The sequence below is a fragment of the Aotus nancymaae genome, unplaced genomic scaffold (genome assembly GCF_030222135.1).
Source record: "Aotus nancymaae isolate 86718 unplaced genomic scaffold, 86718_ANA_hifiasm-v0.15.2.pri h1tg000021l, whole genome shotgun sequence".
NCBI lineage: Eukaryota > Metazoa > Chordata > Mammalia > Primates > Aotidae > Aotus > Aotus nancymaae.
In genome coordinates this window covers 30,668,866-30,683,370 of record NW_026988433.1, presented here as the reverse complement: position 1 = coordinate 30,683,370, position 14,505 = coordinate 30,668,866, and the positions used below count along the sequence as shown (strand labels likewise).

The 14,505-nt window shown below is 32.8% G+C and overlaps 1 protein-coding gene across 4 annotated transcripts in view; it reads left to right on the top strand.

The window, feature by feature from the left end:
* Window positions 1-14,293, top strand: part of PARPBP (PARP1 binding protein) — a 70,247-nt gene extending 55,954 nt beyond the window's left edge. For all 4 annotated transcript variants that reach the window (XM_012469222.3, XM_012469224.2, XM_012469221.2 and 1 more), the window contains 2 exons: window positions 11,906-12,041; window positions 12,575-14,293. In XM_012469222.3, the coding sequence (XP_012324645.2) occupies window positions 11,906-12,041; window positions 12,575-12,915 (477 nt within the window). In that variant the 3' untranslated portion in view covers window positions 12,916-14,293. The remainder of the gene's footprint in view (window positions 1-11,905; window positions 12,042-12,574) is intronic.
* The last annotated feature ends 212 nt before the right edge of the window (window positions 14,294-14,505 follow it).

Genomic DNA, 14,505 nt, shown 5'->3' with positions numbered 1-14,505 from the left:
TTTGATAAGAGGCATGCAATGTGTAATAATCACATAAGGGTATATGGAATATCTATGACTTCAAGCATTTATCATTTCTTTATGTTACAAACATTCCAATTATTCTCTATAAAAATGCACAATAAATTATTGCTGAATGTAATTACCCTGTCATGCTATGAAATACTAGATTTTATTCGTTCTATCTAACTATATTTTTGTACCTATTAACTATCCTCACTCTTACCAACCCTATGCCTTTCCCAGCCTATGGTAACAATCATTCTCCTCTCTATCTTCATGAATTCAAGTTTTTAATTTTTAGCTCCCACAAATGAGTGAGAACATGGGAAGTTTATCTTTTTATGCCTGGCTTATTTCACTTAACATAATGCCTTCCATTTCAATGCATGTTGTTGCAAATGACAGGATCTTATTTTTTATATTTTATTCTTTTTTTACTCCATTTTATATATGTACCACTTTTTTTTTTGAGACAAATTCTTACTGTGTTGCCCAGGCTGGCATGCAGTGGCACAATCATGGCTCACTGAATCCTTGAACTCTCAGGCTCAAGTGGTCCCTCCTCAGCTTTCCAAGTAGCTGAGACTAGAGGTGGGAGCCACCATGCTCTACTAATTTTTTTTGTATTTTTTTGTAGAGATGAGGTTTCACTATGTTTCCTAGCCTGGTCTTGAATTCCTGGGCTCAGGGATCCACCCACCTCAGCTTCCCAAATTGTTGGGATTACAAGTGGCTCACATTTTCTTTATCCATTTTTCCATTGATAGATGCTTAGGTTGTTTCCAAATCTTGACTATTGTGAATAGTGCTGCAGTAAACATGGCAGTGCAGATATCTCTTTGATGTATTGATTTCTTTATTTTGGGTATATGCCCAGCAGTGGGATTGCTGGATTGTGTAGTAGCTCTATTTTTAGGTTTTTGAGGAACCTGCAAACTTTTCTCCATAGTGATTTTATTGATTTACATTTCTACCAACAGTATATGAGAGTTCCCTTTTCTCCACATTTTTACCAGTATTTGTTATTGCCTGTCTTTTGGAGATAAGCCAGTTTAACTGCGGTGAGATGATATATCACTGTAGTTTTTTTATTTGCATTCCTCTGATGATCAGTGATGTTGAACATCTTTTCATACACCTGTTGGCCATTTGTATGTCTTTTGAGAAATGCCTATTCAAATCTTTTGCCCATTTTTAAACTGGATTATTAGATTTCTTTCCTCTTGAGTTGTTTGAGTTCTGTATATATTCTGACTATTATGTCAGAATATAATAGTTTGTCAGATGGATAGTTTACAAATATGTTCTCTCCTTCTGTAGGTTGTCTCTTCACTTTGTTCACTGTTTCTTTTACTGTATAGAAGGTTTTTAACTTGATGTGATACCATTTGTTCATTTTTGCTTTGGTTGCTACTGCCTGTGGGTTATTACTCAAGAAATCTTTTTCCAGACCAGTGTCCTTGAGAGTTTCTCCAGTGTTTTCTTGTAGTAGTTTCATAGTTTGAGGTCTTAGATTTAAGTCTGTAATCCATTTTGATTTGATTTTTATATATGGAGAGTGATAGGGGTCTAGTTTCATTCTTCTGCACATGGATATTCAGTTTTCCCAGCACCATTTATTGAGACTGACCTCCTGTCTTCACTGTATGTTCTTGGAATCTTTGTTGAAAGTGAGTTCCCTGTACATGTGTGGATTTATTTTTTGCTTCTGGCTCTCTTATCTGTTCCATTGCTTTCCATGTGTCTGTTTTTATGCCCGTACCATGCTGTTTTGGTTCAGTAGCTCTGTAGTGGAATTCTAAGCCAAATGTGATTCCTCCAGTTTTGTTCTCTTTGATCAGGATGACTTTGGCTATTCTGGCTCTTTTGTAGTTCCATGTAAATTTTAGGATTATTTTTTTCTATTTCTGTGAAGAATGGTATTGGGATTTTGATAGCGATTGCATTGAGTCTGTAGATTGCTTTGGGTAGTCTGGACATTTTAACAATATTGATTTTTTCCAATCAATAAACATGGAATCTTTCAGTTTTTTTGTGTCCACTTCAATTTCTTACATCAGTGTTTTATAGTTTTCATTGTGGTGATCTTTTACTTCTTTAAATTTCTTTCTAGGTTTTTATTTTATTTGTTGTTATTGTAAATGGGATTACTTTCTTTTTTTTTTTTTTGAGACGGAGTTTTGCTCTTGTTACACAGGCTGGAGTGCAATGGCGCCATGTCGGCTTACCGCAACCTCCGCCTCCTGGGTTCAGGCAATTCTCCTGCCTCAGCCTCCCGAGTAGCTGGGATTACAGGCACCAGCCACCACACCCAGCTAGTTTTTGTATTTTTAGTAAAGACAAGGTTTTGCCAGTCCAGTCTCAAACTCCTGACCTTAAGTGATCCACCCACCTCGGCCTCCCAAAGTGCTGGGCTTACAGGCATGAGCCACCGGTCCCGGCCACTGGGAGACTTTTTATTACAGCTTCAGTCTCATTCCTTGTTATTGATCTATTCAGGTTTTTTATTTCTTCATGGTTCCATCTTGGTAGATTGTATATATGCATCTAGGAATTTATCCATTTTTTCTAGGTTTTCTAACTTATTGGCATTTGTTGGTCATAGTAGTCTGTAATGACCCTTTGAATTTCTGAAATATTAGTTGTAATGTCTCCTTTTTTTTTTAATTTCTGATTTTATTTGAGTCATCTCTTTTTTTTCTTAGTCTGGCTAACGGTTTGTTGATTTTGTTTATCTTTTTTTAAAAAAATCAACTTTTCATTTCCTTAATCTTTTGTATTGTTTTCTTGGTTTCAATTTCATTTATTCCTGCTCTAATCTTTATTATTCATTTTCTTTTCTTCTACTAATTTTGGATTTGGTTTACTCTTGCTTTTCTAGTTCCATAAGATGCATATTTATGTTGCTTATTAATTTTTCTAGTTTTAGGATGTGGGTGCTCATTGCTGTAAAGTTTTCTCTTAGTACATTTTTGCTGTATCCTATAGGTTTTGGTATGTTATGTTTCCATTTTCATTTGTTTCAAGAAATTTTTAAATTTTCTTTTAAATTTATTAAGCACTTTTAGTAAGTCATTATAAGTACCCTTATACCTTTTTATTAAATGATTTTTTAAGGAGATACCTCCTTAAATCCCTGTAAATTAATTTATTCTTTCCAACTTGGTTTAGCAGTATTCTGTACATGAGGCACAAGTGAAAAGTCATATATACAGGTCTTTTCCTTATTCTGAGTCTAATGTTTATAGCATATTATATGTATGTCAGAAAAATCTTTAGCCAGTTAATAAGCATGCTAATCAGGAAAATACTGGACCTTTAACATGGAGCTGTTGGGACAGTGAAAATCAGGACTTAGTATAAAAAACTGGACTGGATAGAACTCTGTTATTTTCATAAACACCCAGGTAGTCCAATGCTCATGGTACTAAAAAATTCTTACTTAGATATCCAAATTTAACCCATAAGGTATTTGAAAACTCTAAGTACATCTAAATTAAAATGGTGGATTGAGTTTAACTCATAGAATTTTCTTCCTCTAATACTTGAAATGAATAAAAAATTTTAAAAAATGATTAAAATAATCATGAATACCAACTAACAAAGAATAATGTAATCAGTTGCATTACATTATTAAATGTAATTTAATTATTATTAAATGTAATTTAATAATTAAATTACATTTAATAATGTAATGCAACTGATTACATTATTAAATGTAATTATTAAAAGATTACATTATTAAAAGATGATCGTCAGGTAAAGAAACTGAAGGTTTCAGAGTGAAGAGGTGTAGAATGATTTAGCAACTTTATTTAGTCCTGGTCCCCAGATACAGTGCTAGTGAGTTAGTAAAAATCTGAGGATTACCACTAATATTTCCAAAACTGAGAACTAAGTTGTGCATTCTTCTTTCTTTTTTGTTAGAGAAATAGTAGAAGTGGCAATTTGAGAAGTGTATAGACAAAATGTGGAAAATGAACCCTGGGAGTTACACACTGAGAGAAGTAAACGCTCTAGTTCTCCTACTGAATTGGGGAAATTATCCAAATGCTTTCCTTCCACTTGATTGAAATACACTCCCTAATGAGATGAAATGAACCTTCCTCTGGCATATACAATACCTAATAAACTCCTAGAGTGCAGAACCCAGAAATTTTCTTAGACTACCTGTCTCCTCAGATAAGCTCAACTTCTACAACTACTTTTCCTCATGCTATGGGAAAATGAGGAATAACAGAAAAAATGCAGCTTTCAAAATGTGTCTCTGAGGAAAAAATAAAATGGTGTCAGATAAGGAAGGAATAGAATCAAGTAGTGACGTGGAGAATTCTTTTTCTCGTGAGGATATAGTACATCATGGCAGAACACCATTCTTACTATAACAAAACAATAAAAGGCATATAAGTTGGGGAAATATATTTTAAAGACATAGGAGAGCTACATAATCAAAGAAGTTTAAGAAAATTAAAAATCTGGACAGGATAACATCCTTCTGATGTGAGAAGTCTGTTGTTAGCTGTTTTCTTCCCTGGGATTTGTTGCTACTTTTGGATATGAGCTGAGGATTGGTGTTGGCCCATGTAAAGGAACTCTATTGAGGAACAGAGAAATCACCAAAGTATTCGGGTGTCTTGAGGGGCTGTTAACAAACTGGAAACTTCAGAATCCCTAAATGCAATTATTTTTACCTATGACACATACTCCGAATTTTGTAGTTTTATGGGAGGTAGGGAGCCTTAATACAATAGACTAAAATCATCTGTGGTCTTGTGGTATTTAGAAGACAAGACTTCACTTGAGAAGTGGGACCTGCCTCAAACACATGGCTGGTCTTTTTTTTGCAATATTTGGAAATAAGTGGGGTGGGAGGTCAAAGAACATAGTGTGAAAACCTGTGAAAAACAGACTGAATCCCCTAGGTTTTAGACCAGAGATGATAGAGATCCCTACCAGGCTCTCAGTTGAAAGCTTAGAAGGAATACACCTGAGGAAGAGGTAAGAACCAGAAGTCAAATGTGAGTTAATGAAAACTGCAACCCAGCTCTGACCCAGCTCATTCCTTGATTATGTCGAGGTTATCAGTGTTTCACTGTGTCTGCCTAACAGTGAAAAGGAGAATCCTTCTTGCTGGAAGAGATCATCTGTAGCTTCTAGAGTTCCTTTATGTGCAATATTCAGCATGAAATAAACTACTGGACATGAGAAAAGGCAAGATGATTTGTCCTTTAATAAAAGAAAACACTTAACAATAGAGGGAAACTGACAAACGATCCAGATATTGAAAGGTACTGACAAGGAATCAAAAAGAAATTAACTTATAAAAGTAATTGGAGAAAAAGATGGTCAAAATGTATGAAAAAGTGGAGAATTCCAACAAGAATTAGAATTGATGATATAGAGCAAAAGAAATGATCCAGAATTGTAAAAACATTATCTAAAATTAAGACCCTGTCAAATAAGTTTAATAGTAGACCAGACACAGCATTAGGCAGGTTAAGCAGACTTGAAGATGGAGCATTTAAAAATCTCCAAACTAGAGAGAAGAGAGAAAAAAAAATGGAAAAGCAAAATAGAAGAGCAGGACAGAGAGAAAATGTATAACATATGCCTAATTGGAGTCCCAGAATGAGACGAGAAAATAGGGTAGAAACAATAGTTGAAGATAAATTGATCGTAATTCTTTCCAAAGCTCAGTTCACATCAGATTACTAGCTAGCATTTATAATTGAGAGTGAACAAATGCAGGGTTTCCTTTATAAATATAACATTGCATATGAGTTCCAAATGTGTGGACCCAGCAAACTACAAAATGTACCAGAGTCCTTTGAGAATTCATCTGCAGCACATAAATGTGCCACAGGGCATAGACTGTAAAGCTTTGTTCTGGAGCAGTGCTTTCCAATAGAACTTTCTGTGGATGGTAATGATCTGTGTTTGTGCTGTGCTGAAGGCCCTAGTCACATGTGGCTATTGAGCACTTGAAATGTGGCCACTGCAATTGAGGAACTGGGTTTTAAATTTTATTTAATTTTAATTAACCACACGTAGCTAGCATATTAAACAATGCAGTTCTAATGGATTAAGGATACACTTCAATGCAAGAACTAGAGACCCATGTTAAGTGGAGGAAATAATGAAAAGAGATTAGAATAAGTAGATTTGAATAGACAGAGAGAATGAAATAGAGCATTTCAAACAACCGATGATGAAAGTATTGAATTGCCTTGCTGTTGTGAAGAGAATGTGTATAGGGTAGTTGTGGAAAAAAAACAACAACAACAGTGAATAAATAATGTTGGGGAAGATTAAGGACAGTATGCCTTTTATGGTATTAAGGAATAGAGTACTTTGTTTTGTAGGGATTTATTGTAAGGATATGTACATGCGAGAGAAAGGCAGAATATTTAAGAACTCAAAAGTGAATGGTGGATATTAAGCAGCTTAAGGAATTCAGCTGCATGGTACTTTTACATAAATGTGATTTAGCTTTTCTCTGCATGAATATTTCTCTCTTGTTTCTGTACTGACTGGTTTCTTTACCTTACTGAACAGAGTAGAGTTTACTCTGAACATATTTTCTACCTCAAAGCTTGTGTTCTTAGGGTGATGTAGCTATTCTTTTCAAGTCTATACTAGTTATATACTTTCATGGGGTACATGTGTTATTTTGATACAAGCATACAGTTATCATGTGGTTTCCTTACTTTCTATAGAGTCTATTCTCTTTTTCCACCTCCAAACTTTTCCTTGCTCATGGCTTCTGTTCCCTCATAGCTCTGCTTGCATATACTTGTAGTCTGTTGTAATTTTACTTAATTAATTCATTCATTCAACAAACAGTAAGTACCTCCTGGATACCAAGTTCTATCCTAGGCACTGGAGATACATCAGTGAAAAAAACAGACAAAGTTTTCTGCCCTAAAAGACAAGGCTTCCCTAAATATTTTTGTAGCTGAGATGCAAGAATATAAATGGAAGCCGCTGGCCTACCCAGAAACCCCTTCAACCCTGAGTATATTTTGTACTCTGAAGGACACTCTGCCAGTAGGCATATGTACCCCACAGCCCATCACCGTTGCCATAAACAGTCAGCTCCTGAGCCTAAAGGGAGAGGCCAGTGCCAGCCAAGTGCCCAGGGGGTCCCTGAAACAGGATCTATAAAGGAGGTCATGGTTTCCTGGTGAGCACATCTGAAGCCCTGGGGACTCCTCACCTTGTGAGGCAGGGATGGCAACAGGAGGACCACAGTTGGCCATCACTTGTCAAACTGTAAGGGTTTTACTGATGTTGGAGTTTATATTTTAGTTGAGAGAAGCAGACAATAAGCAAAACAAAGAGGTGGATTATATGGTGTATTTGAAGGTTATCAGTGCTGTGGGGTGAAATAAAACTTGGGAGAAGGCTAAGGAGAGTGGGGCTCCTTTGTGTGTATTCGGGTTTTAAATAGCTATGAGTAGGGCTCTCCTTGAGAAGGTGACATTCAGCAAAGTCTGTAAAGGAATGAGCAGCATTTTCCATTAAAATGAAAAAGGAATTTTGTATTAGACTGAATTAAAATTGAATTTGTTTTAGCTGAAATAATGGGATCTGGATTTATTGAGTACCTACTAAGTGTCCAGTGTTTATACTGGATATTTTATATCCCTCATCTCAATTAATCCTTGCTCAACTCTAGAAGGCATCATTTTGCAGACCGTACAGCTAGTAGGTAAAAGAGCAAGGGTTTATATTCAGGTGTTAGACTTCAATGCTAATGCTGTCTTCAAAGAATAAATCAAGGCATGGTAATTATGATGAAGGATCATAAAATGATAATATTACTACTTAGGTCAAAAAGATTTCCTTTCTGCTATCACTAATGAAGAAATAGATTATTTGATTTATTTACAAATTAATATGCCATAAGGATATCAAATCTCTGTTCTTTGGAAAATGTGATAATGTAAAAAGATAAATTTAGAATATTTATTTTTAGTTACATATTTAGTAGGTATGTTGAATAATATCCTTTTTCAAACTTGGTAATATGTTGGTATAATGAGGAGTTTAGAACTTTCACTTTCTTGTTAATACAGCTAATTCTGAGAGTGTCTATGACTTTTTAGTGTTTTGACTCATTCATTTTAATTTAACTGGAGTCAGCCTTTCCTATGTGAAGTACTATTTTCCTCAAACTGGGAACTTACTAATAATTTTAAATTAAAAAGAGCTTGTGGCAAAAGGACTTTTCCAGTTCTTGGCAAGTGTGAAGTTCATTGCAATTATGCTGTGGATAGAAATCTTTCCAAAGGGGGGAAATCACTCTACAAAGGAATACTTTGAATCCATTTCTCTCATGTGACTTGAACATGAAATGATTTTAACAGCCATGTATGAATCTGGACATTATTCTTTGTTGTTTAGTACTTCAAAAGCACTTTCAAGAGGGAATTGTTTTGCTTATTTGTGATTCCAAATCAAATACACAGAGAGATTTGGAAGATTTGCAACAGGAAGTAATCTCAGTTCTATGTAGCCACTAATGTTGTGTAGAAAAATTCAACTTTTGTGAACAAAGGAAAAACAGTCTCTTTTAAGTTACAAATATAAGCCAATGTAGTTTGCATTGTTTAAATAATTAAAATGAAGAAGCTGTTTGTAAGTTCATTTTTTTTTGAGCTGCATTCCTAGAATCATTTTAGAATTGGCCTGGTTCTGAGACATCTAACTGAATAGATCTTTTTCTTACAGGAATACCCTTTTCCTACATGTTATCACAATAATAATGATTTAGTGTCTTTATAGATTTCTGGAGTTTATATAACTTTGGCATATTTTTAACTGCATCCAATTCTGATAATTCTGTGAGATAAATATTCCCATTATGTGTGGATAAGTGAGAGATATAATGGTTTCCCCAAGGTTGTCTAGTTAATAAGTAGTAGGGCCAGTATTAGAAGCCAGGTCTTCTGACTGCAAATCTGATGGTTTTCCCATCACATCATCTTATCTTTCTGTGCTGCTTTCTTAGTTGGACATCACACTGTTGGCTCAGTCAAGTTCATATCAATTTAAATCTCTAGGTCTTTTACATATGTTATTTTTAAGTCAGAGTTTCCTCATCCTGTACATCTGTAATTGATATTTTTGAACTTAAATACTGGACCTTGTTTATCCCCATCCATTTTCATCTTATTATTTTCTACTTATGGTTCTAGCCTTCTGAAATCTTTTCAATCTTGATTCTGTTATCCAATTTATTTGTTATTCCTTCCAGCTGTGTGTCAATAGCAGCTTTTACAAGTAGAATGTCTTTGAAGTTGTAGAAGCCATCCTAGTAATCTCTAGTATACTCTGTGCTTACCACATATTTGGAACTTAATAAATCGTATTGATAAAAAAGAGATTTTTTTATCAATAAAAAAAATCAGGGCAGGGACAAGAAAATATGTATACAATCTTTTATGAAAAGAAAAAACTCTCAATAGACAAAGGGGAGAATTCTATTGTGTTTATTTCTCATATTTTAATGTTTATAAATTATATTTTTCATGGTAAATAAAGTCATTAATTATATTTCTTTTACATCTGAACTTGTTTTCAGTACTTCAGAAATCCACTGCCTGGTAATGGTAGTTTTCTGAAATTGTACTATGGTCACTGAGGATTCTAGAATTTGTCTATGGGGAAGCCTCAATTGAGGAAATCTAGTTGTAAGGAGAGCTATCACACTTATTTTGTGACTATTTGCATATCAAGCAAAGATTTTTTTTTTTTACCTCAGTGATATGTTAAAAATTAATACAAATAACAAAACATTCTAAAGAAATTTTTATTCATGCTAAACATGAGATTGGAGAAACATTAGTTTTCTGTACTAAATAATTATTTTTTAGTATTATATTTTTATTTAGAATGTTTTATGGGTGGTGCTGATGGAGATTTTGTAGTGGGAAGCTAACAACTCCTAAGGTAACTCTAGGTGCCATCACTATTGGGGTACAAAGAGTGATCCAAGCCAGCCACTTAGCATCTATTTGCCTGCATGGTCTTACTATACTCTTTATAACTCTTTATAAGCAATATGTTTATAATTCTCTATAAGCCATAACTTTTGTGAAGTAAAAAAATGTGTGAAAAGATAATGTCAACAGTTAGTACTGGTTTTGCAGATGGAAATAAAAGTTCATGGATAATGCTACTATTATGTGATATAATATAGTCAATTTTATTAATAAAGATTATTTAAATAGGTTTATCAACTGCTTTAAATATGTAGTTATAGAATTAATAAGGTCCAGAAAGAGCTTCTTAAAATCTTCAGTTATTTATAGGGCATCTTGTGGTAGAAGCTATATAATAAATCTATAAATCTTGCATTCATAGGGATTCGTGAAGGTAGTGGGTTGTAGTCCCTTTCGTTTTCAAAAGTCCATTTTGTTCAACTTCAAAAAAAATAGTTTTTGATCTTGTATATTTTCACCTTTTATTTTCAATTTTGTGCATTTTTGTGCTTATATGGAAGACAAAACTCCAATTGTCTAATGCTTCATTTAAGCACATGAAACATAATTTTTCGTGATCTGGAAGATGGAGATTGTCACAGACATCATTAATCAGAAAGATGGAAAATTTGTCATCCTAAGAAAACTTGCTCTTATGAAGCAGCTGGACAGGAGATTATTCTAATTTTTTCTAAGTCATAGTAGATTTCACTGCAATTATCTTTATGAACATCTGAGTAGATTAATGCACTGATCTCTCAATATATAACATACTATATAACTACTGAATATGTAATGTAAAGCCATGCTGTTTTAGATTTCGTGACTGTATCAATAAATACTCTGTAAGTAATAATCAGGGTAATATAGTTATACTCAAAGTGTTAAATTTTTGAATTATTGAAGTCATCTTTATTGAATTATGTATTTGAAACTTTGTCTATTTCAAAAAACGATTTCAGGAGACTTCTATTTGGAGAAATCTCTGCATTAAACCTGAATGCTATATTACACATCATCTGTAATTGTTGAAACTGGCATTATTTATATAGACTACTTTGTTCTAAAATTAATTTCTATTCCTCAACAGCTCACTAGTTTATGTTTGTGGAATATATTTCCAAAACTACTTTTTTTGGCATCCTTTTCAATGGTCAAGAATTAAGTTTATCTTTGTAATTTTCTCCTATTTATGTAGAAAGTCAGGCCCTCCTATTTGATATTTGTAGATAAATGCAAAAGTATATTTTGAATTTCTGACCATTAAGTCACTTGGTCAAATCTTTCTAGAATGATATATTGAATCATCTTTCTTGTTTTCCTAAATACTCGAGAAATAATGCCTTTCCAATATCATTTTGTTTTATCTTGCAGTTATTTCTTTGCTAGTTTTCTGGTTTTGATTCTTTTGACCTCACTTAGTTCTTTTTTTCATCTTAGTATTTCTTCCCTCCCTAATTTCTTGAATTTGATATGCTATCTTTTTCCAAAAGAGTTGTGTTCTTCTTAGGATGAAGAACTTGTATTTTTCTATGTTTATGTATATTACCTGTATTGTTATTTTACTTACAATAAAATGCTCCAGAGCAGTGCTGACATAGGAATGTATAACAAAGCCCTATGAAGAGTCTAAAATTGATTGTTTTATAACTGTTACAAAAAACATTAAAAATATACATAAAGCTAGTATTTGTAGTAAAGAACAAAAATGCTAGCCATAGCAATGAATGAGTTTGCAAACTATGAAATATAAAAGGTTATAGGTTAGTAAAGGATTGAGTAATTACAATGAGTAATAAATAAAAATTTCTAAGGGAAATTTTTATACCTTGATTACTATAGAGTGTGTATGTATCTAGATGAAAAAATAAAATAATGAATAAATTGCATATTTTCTTTTCTCTTTCTGTTACCAGATGAAGCAAACCTTAATTAGATCCCAATTTGCTTGTACTTATAAAGATGACAACATGATAAGCAAGGATAATTGGAATAATATTAATGTAGCATCAAAGCCTTTGTGTGTTCTTCACATGGAAAATGGCCTTTCTGGTAATTGATCTTTTTTGTGCAATTAAAAAACAATTTAATTCTAGTCTACTAATTAGTTTTAAGTAAAATTAGATTATTTTTGCAGAGTACTATGAAATTTAAAGGTTTATATATTTTTTTTTCTTTTGAAGGCGGAATTATATTTTTAAAGACCTCAGTTTATTCAAAAAGTTAAATCTAAATACAAATTTATGGATAGGAATAGGACACAATTTGATTTAACTAAATGTATTTAAGAAGTAATATGTAGCATATGTTTAAGGATGAAATGTCATGCATTCAAACAAATATTTTAGTAGCACTGACGATTTGATTACTGGCCAAAGTTAACTCAGAGGTGCTGTGGTAAACTTAAAAGTAATGGGATAGTAATGTAGCTATATTTGTTAATTATATTATTTATAGTATTATTTTACTTTAAAAATAAAAATTTGAATATTCTTTAGCCATTTTTAAAGTTTATTGTAAAGTTCTCATGAATATTAATACTAAATATTATATGATTCTTTTCCTCTTTTTATCTTGCATAACAGAGGGTATAAATTCATCCGTTGGAAGATCAACAATTGGAATGAGTTTTGGAAATGTTCATCTGGACAGAAGTAAAAATGAAAAAGTAGCAGGAAAATCAAGTAGTCAGACAGGAAATAAAAGCTCAAAAAGGAAACAGGTGGATTTGGATGGTGAAAATATTCTCCGTGATAATGGAAATGAACCACCTCAACATAAAAATGTTAAAATGCCTAAGAAATCAAATGATTCACAGAATAAATTATATAGCAAACTAGCTAAAGTAGCAAAAAGCAATAAATGTACTGCCAAGGACAAGTTGATTCCTGGCCAGACAAAGTTAACTCAGTTTTTTAGACTATAAGTTTGTGTATTATATGCTTTAGGTTTATGCATCTATAAAGCCATTCACCAAAGACATGCTTAATTTTTAAGAGATAAAGGTGTAAATTATAATGCTTTACTATATTGGTTTAGAGTGTATGTAAGGTTAGTATGTTAAGCATTGTTCAAAAATACTAATAAGTCATAATTATGCAGAATTTTCACAAAGTTTAATGCACAGAAAAAGCATATCATTTCGGTTACTGATATATCTTAACACTACTTTCTTTTAAATCAGACATTTAACATAATACACAAGTTATAGTAGCATTACAGGCTTCTCTTCCCATTGGCAATTAAATGCTTTTATTTTCTTCTGAAAAGATGATGTGGACCAACAGGTATCAGATTTGCCAACAAGGTCGGTAGACTCTTCCCAGCATACATCTGAGCACTGAAGAAAGAAGAAAGTTTAAATTGTTTAAAGGATTATAATTATCACACAAAATTTATTAAGAAAAAAAAAAGAATGGATCTAGTACAACTAATTCTGAGTAAACCAAACTATTAATAACTAATTAAATGCTTTTTAATCCCACATTTTTGGCAGGTATAATTGAGCCATGGTCTTATTTGATTTTGTTATGATTGCATCCAAATTCACTTAAACTCACAGTTCTATTTAATGGTGGTAGGATGTAAGAATTGAATTTTAAAAGACTACTCACTGTCAAAATCTCTCCTTCCTATAGGAAATTTAGCTGAATTTTCTTCATCCCCATTTTCTCTCTTTTCTTGTGTTGATTCAGTATTCTGAACTCCATTCTCAGCTGGAAAAGCTACAGATCCTTTTAGTGCAAGATAAGGTTTTATAGCCAGATTCAGTGGCAGACCATGATTTAAGAAATTATGTTTGGAGCCTGTGTTCTGTAAAGAGAAGGTTGATTTGTTTTTTAGCTATCATATTTGGAGTGGAACTATAATACAATTGTAGAATATTCTTGTTGATCAATTCAAAGATGCTCTGTACTGTTTTTGACTCTTTAAAAATACCTTATATGCAAATTTATAGGAGAAATAAAAAACCTTTTAGATTAGAGGTGTTCTCCAGGATGGAAGAACTACCTGGCATTTAAGAAATATCAGCAGTTGTCCTAATGCATATTGTGACTGTTTGCATATACTTCTGTTTATAAATGTGTGTTTTTTATAAAAGTATCAGTTTTCAGAGGATTTGTAAGAATCATTTAAATTTTCATTGAAATAAATGACAAGTCACATTGCCACTTACCTTTAAGTTTTTGTTTTCCTCTTCATTCATGAAACTGCTCACATCATTTTTATATTGTTCCAGGGAAGGAGCAATAACTGATTTTTCTGCAGTGTCTTCCTTCTGAAAGGCTTTCCCCAACCTGAATGTATTAAATACCATGTCATCGTCTAAATTTCTTATGGACTTGGATGCTGAAAGTAAAATACCTTGAGAAAACAAAGAAAAAGTTAGTATTAATATGTAGGAAGAGAGATTCATTTTTGCCATTCTTAGTTTGATGTCTGCATACAGTCAAATGAGAAAGAAAATGAAAAATTTCTCAGTCAGCCTGCTTGGTGAATGATTCCATATCTTTAT